This window comes from Rhododendron vialii, chromosome 9a, assembly GCF_030253575.1.
Source record: "Rhododendron vialii isolate Sample 1 chromosome 9a, ASM3025357v1".
NCBI lineage: Eukaryota > Viridiplantae > Streptophyta > Magnoliopsida > Ericales > Ericaceae > Rhododendron > Rhododendron vialii.
Genome location: NC_080565.1, coordinates 10,860,140 through 10,868,538, shown reverse-complemented (window position 1 = coordinate 10,868,538; position 8,399 = coordinate 10,860,140). Strand labels below are relative to the sequence as shown.

Here is an 8,399-nt window from a genome sequence, read left to right as displayed (position 1 = left end):
AAATTTTTTTGATCTTATCTTTAAATATTCTTTATTTAATTTGTTCTCTTCTTATCTTCTGATCTTCAATTTAATCACTCGTTCAAATTTTTTTCTTACATTCTTATCTTCAATTGTAACTATTTATACTACTTTATACAAGAACATCAATATTTCCTTAACATTTATTTTTTGTAATTCATAGAAGAACATTATGAATGACTACAATTTTTCAATTTCAAATAGTTTGTCATTTGAGAATGATGTTCCTAGTGAGAAGAACATCTCCCAGAATGGTCCTGATTATACAACCGAATTTATCACTGATCAGATTAGTTATTATCGTTGTTCTTATGCATATTCGTTATTTATTTTGAAAGTAGAGAAAATATATTAAGACTGGTTAATGTTGTACTTATACATATTCGTTATTATTATTATTTTTTTATAGATTTTTGAAAGTAGAGAAGATATGTTAGCTTGGGTGCAGAGAGTTTGTATGAAAAATGGTATTGTGGTGGTTATTAAAAATTCTGCTAATTTAAAATGTGTCAAGCTGCTGAAGTGCATTCTTGGTTGTGAAAGAGGAGGAAAGTACAACCGCAATGGTATCTGGTTGAAGGTCAATCTTTGCAAAGGAATACTAGGACTAAAAAATGCGATTGTCCATTTGAGCTGTGAGGTAAACTAATACTTCCAGATGGTGTCATGTGGGGTTTAAGGGTTTTCTATGGTTTCCATATCCATGAACCAATAGAACATATTAATGACCACGAGTACCCGTCAAGGCTAAAACCAACAGAGAAACAATTTGTGGTCGACATGACCAACAACACTGCGCCTTGTAAAATTCTTAGTATTTTGAAAGAAAATGACCCGTCAAACACTACGGGAATCAAGAGCATTTATAACGCCATTTTCACAAACAAGGAAGCCAAACGGGGCGGTCAAACTTCTACTCAGTATGTCTTAGATCAATTAATTAGGAAATGATACATCCATGAATTTCTTACAAATTCATACACTAACAAAATCACAAGTATTCTTTGGGTTCATCCTACAAAGCATAGAGTTATCTGTAAATTTTCTGTCCGTGTTAATCATTGATATCACATACAAGACCAATGAGTATCGGATACCACTGTTGGAGGTTATGGGTATCACATCCACAAGGAGACGCAGCTCTCGCACAATTTTCAATTTTCATTTGTGATTCCCTACCTTGTGATTAGGATTTCTCTATTATTTTATGAGTCCTGTAAAAAATCAGCTACAATGAAAATCGGTGAGTATTATTTTTGGATTCGTAAGAGCGAAACTGCTCAGTTCACCCCTATAAATCCAAAAGTAATACTTACCAATGTCAATTGGAGCTGATTTTTTACAGGACCCATAAAAAAATATTCAGAAATTTATGGATATTTTTCTAGATTTTTGTAAGACCCGAAATGGACTCAAATGCATTTTTTCTTGCGTGGTTCCTTGCAAATTTTCTTCGCAAATAGAAAATCCCAAAATGATATTAAAAAATTTATAAATATTTTTTAAAATTTTTGTAAAACCCAAAGCGGATCCGAACGAAGTTTTTCTTTACATGGTTCCTGTAAATCGTCGTTACAATTAGGATTTCTCTTAAGTGGGACCGACTAGGCCGTGCTTGACCCGACCCAACAGAAGTAAAACCGATTCCCTCTCTCTCTCTAAACGTCTTAAACCCTGTATTTCGTAAAACCTAGCACCGGCGGAGCAGCAGCGGTCTCTCTCTCTCTCTCTCCATTCTCTCTCTCTCTCTCTCCCCATATAGTTGCAAAATACGTATATGTGTATTGGTATTTGTAAAGAGTATGGCGACGGCGAAGGACGCTCAGGCTGTGAAGTCTCTAAACAAGTCTCCTGGCCGCAGGCGCTTTGTGGTAATCTCTCCAAGAATAACGAGCTCCCTTAACAACCATTGTTTTTTTTCTTTTTCTTTTCATGTTTCTCATTAGTTTTTTTTTATTGCTCAGCAATGTTCCTCATTAGTTTCTGCGCTAGTTTTCCTTCTGTTTCTTTGCAACCAACGGATAGAACCGAAATTTTGCACTTCGTATTGGTCTTTTTTTTCCCCCGTTTTTTGAGTTGCGTATATGTTCCAGTGGCGGCTTCAGAAATTTCTGTTAGGGTGGTCATTATGTAATTTGAATATTATCGGCCTATTAATGAATGAAAAGGAACTCCAACGTGTATTTTGAATATACTGATAATAAGACTGGGAAATGAATATGAAATAGATACACAATACTACAATTGTGGCCAACAAGTTTTCGTAGTTTGCCAAGATTAGTTAAGTGATTGGATTGGTTGAAGTTAAACTGGTGTTTCAGTGTTTCTCTTGTTCAATTTAAAAAGCTTGTGTTTGCAGTAACAAATTTTTTTTGTCCGGAAAAGAAAGATTTGTAGTAACAAAATTAGTTCCAAACTTCCAATAGTGATTAGTATTTTCCAATTTGAATTGCAAGACATTAGAGTGTTCATATATAAGTTTTTAAGGGTTGTCAAAATATTTAGTGAACCACTAATAAGATAACTATTACAGTTTTGTCTATTGGTACTTTTGAATTATGGGTGTTCAAGTCAACACCCCATGGACAATGTACGGCTAGCCACTGATATGTTCTCATTCAGAATTTAGCACTTGTATTGGTCTTTTTTTTGTTTTCTGAGTTGTTTCTTTGTACGTTATTTCTCTTCTTATTTTTTTCCCCTGCAATTTCCTTGCAATCACGCAGAAAGAAAGAACCACCGTATAACCATTCTAATCTCCTAGTTGTACAGTTGTTTTGTTGTTCTTTGATTATAGAGAATTGGTGGGTACATGGTGTTGAATTATTTGGTATTGGAATCTAATGTGCAGTTCCAGACATTTTCTCAACGTGTGGAGGAAATCGAGATTGACGTATTCCGAAGTCTCCATCCTCTGAAGTCCGAGCCTTCCGAAGGGTCTTCATTTTTCCGGGACTGTCTTGTTGAATGGAGGGTATGTCGTATCTTACCTTTTTCTTTTGTGGACTTTTTCGGATGAGTTGAGAACTATTTACTTTAATTCGTCGTTGCAATGTCTTCTTGTTGTTTTTACCTCTTTCTCTTAGGCCTTTTTGTAGCAAATTGAATGCTGTTTACTGTAATTTCAAATTCTTTGCTATTACAACTTTGTTACACTTGTGCGTCTTGAGTCTTGACTGGATCTTACATCGAGAATACTTAATTATATGCCTTATATGCCGAAAAGGTAACTTGACAGTCACACCAATTCTAGATTATGATCAAGCTTTTTTTAGGAAGACTTTGCATATGTAGCTGATCTTTCTAGGCATATATGGTCTAGCATAAGGTCATCCAGAACTTTCAAATTATATGCCACAAACCACCAGCCAGTTATCTGAAACTTCCCTTTCTCCCTCTTAAAAGGGAAACATCGTATTGCAATTTAATCAATGGCCATCCTTGCAAGATATGGTCTAGCATACTGTACGGGTCACCATACAGCATGGAGGACAGTCAGGAGACTATGCCTTAATTCAAACAATTGATGTTGAATTATATGCATCACTTAGAGTTTCAGATTCTTATATCAGAAGAAAGTGCTCTGATTTGATCCAGTCGCTGAGAAAGCTTGTGACCATTTGTAGATTTGGAGAGAAGTGAGATTGGCATGAATCTAGGGAAGCACGGTAACTTCCTAGAAGATGCCATCTTTGAAATGGACCAGGACAAAGTTCATTAGTCACGAAGTCAAACCTTTTTAGAACAGGACAGGACACACTTCAGACGCTTTTGGGGGCAAATATCCATCTATGCAATTAAATAACACGTGGCAACATTATAAATACTCCCTCCGTCCCAATTTGTTTGTCCAATTTTGATATTCCAACTTCTTAAGGAGACAAAATAATTACTACTTTAAAGATTTGAGTTTCCAAGGATGTCCCTCACTTTTTTGACATTAAATAAGAGTGCACACTCTTCAATGCATAATTTTTAAAAAGGGGAGGGGGCATAGTTTTGAAACTTGGAATCCTGAAACTGCACCTTGTATACTAATAGAGTTTCTGTAGGATATATTATAGTGCTTCACGTTTGCATGGCATCTCACTACTTCCATATAATTATTTAGAGTTCGTGTTTATCTATACATTTGCTATTAGTTGTTGTTTTCCTGGACCTTGTGTGTTCATATTGTGCTGTACTTCTCTGTCGTAGCTGTATCTGTACTTAGCTTGGCACATTGCCTATATGCGAACATGTTTATGGGAGTGACCTTTTCTTTTTGTGGTTGTCAGATTTATGCATTACTGGCCTTTATTTTGAGTCTTTGAACTTGTCCATTGAAGTTCAAGTTTAACTTGAGTGTTTGTATGTTTTTGCTGGTTAGTATGCTGCTAGTAGACTTAATTTCATCTTTTGATGGTTTAAGCTGTACTATTCTACTTATGTTGTTGGCTGTAAGTTTGTTGCGAAAGATGGATTTTTTCCTTTGAGGTCTATGCATTTATTATTGGTTAAACTTGATCGTTTGATGTGCTCAATTAATATTTCCAAGTGTTAGTCTTCGTTTGGTTGGCTGCCAAGTGATGCAAGACGAGTGTATCTCGGCACTCCATAGGCAGTTATGAAGATGATTGTACTGATTTCAGGACTTGATTTGCCTTTTTTTAACTAGGCATTTGAGGATTTCTGTAAGGGGATATAGTTGACTCTATCTTAGTGACTGTTCCAGAATTTGGGTGCTCTAATTCTGATCCTAACACAGTGCATGGATTGTCTTGGCGATTTTACTATCCACTGTTTTACTTGAGGTTTATTTTTGTGCAACTTTTGTTAATCTCTTCATCACCTATGTAGGAACTGAACACTGCAGAGGATTTTATTTCCTTGTATGAGGAAATAATGCCCTTGGTGCAAACATTACCACAAATAATACTGCACAAGGAATTGATACTCTCGAAACTTCTTTCTAGATTGCAAATGGAAGGACGACTATCTCTTGAGCCCATTCTGAGGTATCACAACGTATCTTTTGTCAATCTAGTTTGGTGAGATCGATGTTTATGACTGTGAAGTGAAAAGCTATCCTGAATTAATAGATTTGTTGTTACTTCATCCCATATTGCTGGTTCACTACCCCATTCTTGGAAGTCTCAAAATATATTTCCTCTTTGAGAAGTCGAAGGAAAATGTATTTAAATTTTCACAAACTAACCCTCATAATTAGTTAAAAGCAGTTTTAAAAGTAGAAGACAAGGGGTCATGCTTGAAATCTAAACAAATTTCCGAGGAAGACGAACATTAGTTGTATGTCATCTTAACAAGCTGGTTCTCCTTACAAGATAAACAACATGGGAAGGAGGGAGGTGTATAAATGAAGCTTTGGTGGTTGTTTCTTTTCCCCTTTACCTCCCTTCGAACGTGATTGATAAACTAGATGATTGATAGCAAATTATTACTTAAAAGTGTTCATTCTCGTATCATATGTAGTGGTGCTGCCATGAACGGCACCTGTTAATACAAAGCCTCACGTCTATCTCTCTCTCCCACTCTATCCCTTCCATTCCGTTTTCTCCATTTTTCTCCCTCTCCGCTTCGTTGCCCCCCCTTTTTTTGTCATTCACAAAACCGAGTGGCTTTGTCGCGGGATGGCGGCAATGGTGGTTTGCGGTGGCGATGCTAGCTGTCCAGGATCTGTCGGACGATTCTGCTTTGATATAGTTTCGTTCCTTCGTCTTTTCCGTCTCAACTCTCTTATTTTCCGACCCCCTTCCCTTGTCGTGCTTGTCCCCGATTCTCAGCCGTTAATCCGCCTGTCGTTTCTTGTTGGAGTTCTGCCAGGTTCTCCGATTTTCGCTTAACAGCAAGGGTTCGTTCGGTTTTGGATGGAGCGGTCGGCGTTGGCTATCGCCATGGCTGTCGTTGGGCGGCCCGGTATTCGCCTTACGGCAAGGTGCAACGCCGCAGCAGTTGGGTTTGCTTTGGGTTTCGGGTTTCACTGCTGTTGTTTGCCTGTGGAGGCTTGGTGGTTCTCGGCGATGATTTATGACGGTGGTGGTTTTGTCTGATTCAGTGGGCGGCGACGGTCTCTAGGGTTAGGTTTTGGGTTTTCTTTTGGGCTGGGCTTTTATTGTTGTGTTTGGGCTTTTAGGCCTTTTGGGTGTTGTGTTGTTTATTTATTTATCTGGGCACTTTAGGCCTACAGGTGTTGTATTGGGCTTCGTCCCTTTGTTGTGGTTCCAACTTTTCCCCTCCCCTTAATAAATTGTTTCTTTTGCTGTTAAAATAAAATAAAATAAATTCAAAGCCTGAACTTAACCCTTATAGGAAAAATTTAGGGAGAGATTTTTGAGTGAGAAGATTATTTGACTTGTTCAAATCTAGTACTCCCTTTGTCCCAAAATGATAGTCCCGTAGGAAAAGGTGCACAATTTTGGGATAAAAAATAAAGTACTTTCGTTCATAGTTTTTTGAATTTTCGCACCAAATTAAAAAACTAATCGAGATCTTTAATTTTGTGTGAAGAAACTCGAAAGATCATGTATGGAAGTACTTTATTTTTTATCCGAAAATTGCACGTCTTTTCGTAGTAGACTACCAAAAATGGGACTGAGGGAGTGGTTAGTGAGGTAGTTGGATTTAAATTGGGACTTTTGTGCGAGCATCTCTATAAAATGGAGCCCTAATTAAGTTACCCTTAGTCAATCTATTTCACGTCACAGCTTCCGTAACATATATTTTCCTTTCTCATGCGACCAGAATAATATTTATGCATGTCAATAGATAACTTATGATACAATCAAAATGCGCGTATATTTCAATTGCGACCAGAATCTCGTTACGTATCACTTCATACTCCGGATGCCTCTACACCTTAATAGACACTCTCTTTGTGCTCCGATACCTCTCTTTATAACGTTGGATGGAGATCCGAAATTTTGGATGTTCCTTTCCTATACTACCTTTCCTCTCTAGTGGGAATTCTACTTCTGTTATTTGATGCTAGGGGCAAGTGGTTATGCAATTTTATTGAAGGAATGAACACGAAGTTCATTTCCTTTTGAATACTTTATGTTGCAAACTTACTATTGTTACCCTTACCTTTGAAATCAGTGCCCTTGCCATAGTAAAGGTTAAGTTCTACAGCCTGTTTGTTAGAGGTATATAAAAGCCAGATATAGGGAGTGGCCGGATATAGAAATCCGAGTGGTGCTATATCCGATATTTGTTACGTTTTGGCTCACCCGGATATGGTATACCTGGAGCCAAACCCGTTCGAATGATACTGAACCAAACCATAGTTGTGAAATGCGCGCGCCTGCTTACCAAACCCATTTTACGTGATTTTAGATTTTGGGCGCACCTGGGCATGAGTTGTGATTTATGATTTTTTGCGAGGGTTGCTGGATCGATGAAAAGACAATGAGAGTCCCCGATGAAAGGAGTTGTGATTTGTGATTTGTTTGTTTGGTGGCAAAATAGGAATTTTCTACCATTATATTTTATCCACCCTTCATATCACCTACAAAACAAATCAAGTAACGTTTATTCCCCCCTTCTAAAATAATCCCCCCCTCCAAAACATATCCCACTAACATACGAGCCTATAGAGTATATGATTTGCCCTGGTAGGGTCAAGAGTATATGATTGGCCCTGGTAGGGTCATTGTTCCAACTTCCAAGTGGTTATAGATGTTTGCCCGAAGACGGAAGTTTAGGGTTTTCATACCCAAGGGAAGGATTAGGATTGGGATTTACTAAATAGGAGAGACGGGACCAGAACAGGTCAACAGGTGCTATGAACACTTGAACTGTATCCGCGAACATGAATTACGGCACTGTTATCCAGAAATGAAAATGAAAGAAAATTAAGGTGATGTTCTAGGAATCATTCCTAGAAATAGGCGTCAGCCGCGTCACACCTAGATTCCCACAACATCAAATCAATTTAGAATTGCATCACACAACTCACAAAACATGTTGTAAGCTCAAATTTCTCTCAGTATTCCACTCTAAAATTTTAGAAGCTTGATGACACAACTTTATATAGTCTTGGCGACTTGCTTAACCAACTATTTCAAATCAGGACATTGTCAAACTGCTAATTTCCTTTGTCCTAATTCCTGCCCAATATCAAGACTTGACCCGTAAGACAACCCACACTGCCTTAATATCAAGTAAGACTAGACCCATAAGACAACGTGCACTGCCCATGGTACACAAATTACCGAAATATCCCTAGCCTGCAAAATACTAGAAAACACATGGAAAACAAACCAGATTATTAGCTAATGTCGATAACCATAACATAAGCCTCCTAGTACTAGGAACATCGCTTAGTGGTTCCGATTGGTCCAGCCTTAGAATCATGCTAATTTCCAGATATTGCTGTTTCT

At 37.7% G+C, this 8,399-nt stretch overlaps 1 protein-coding gene across 3 annotated transcripts in view; it reads left to right on the top strand.

Annotated features, from left to right (window-relative positions):
- Nucleotides 1-1,698: 1,698 nt before the first annotated feature.
- Nucleotides 1,699-8,399, top strand: part of LOC131299427 (uncharacterized) — a 40,401-nt gene continuing 33,700 nt past the window's right edge. For 2 of the 3 annotated variants that reach the window (XM_058324971.1, XM_058324969.1), the window contains exons 1-3: nt 1,699-1,892; nt 2,873-2,995; nt 4,861-5,018. In XM_058324971.1, coding sequence (XP_058180954.1) covers nt 1,824-1,892; nt 2,873-2,995; nt 4,861-5,018 — 350 coding nt within the window. In that variant the 5' untranslated portion in view covers nt 1,699-1,823. The remainder of the gene's footprint in view (nt 1,893-2,872; nt 2,996-4,860; nt 5,019-8,399) is intronic. The other variant, XM_058324970.1, reaches the window with a different exon arrangement.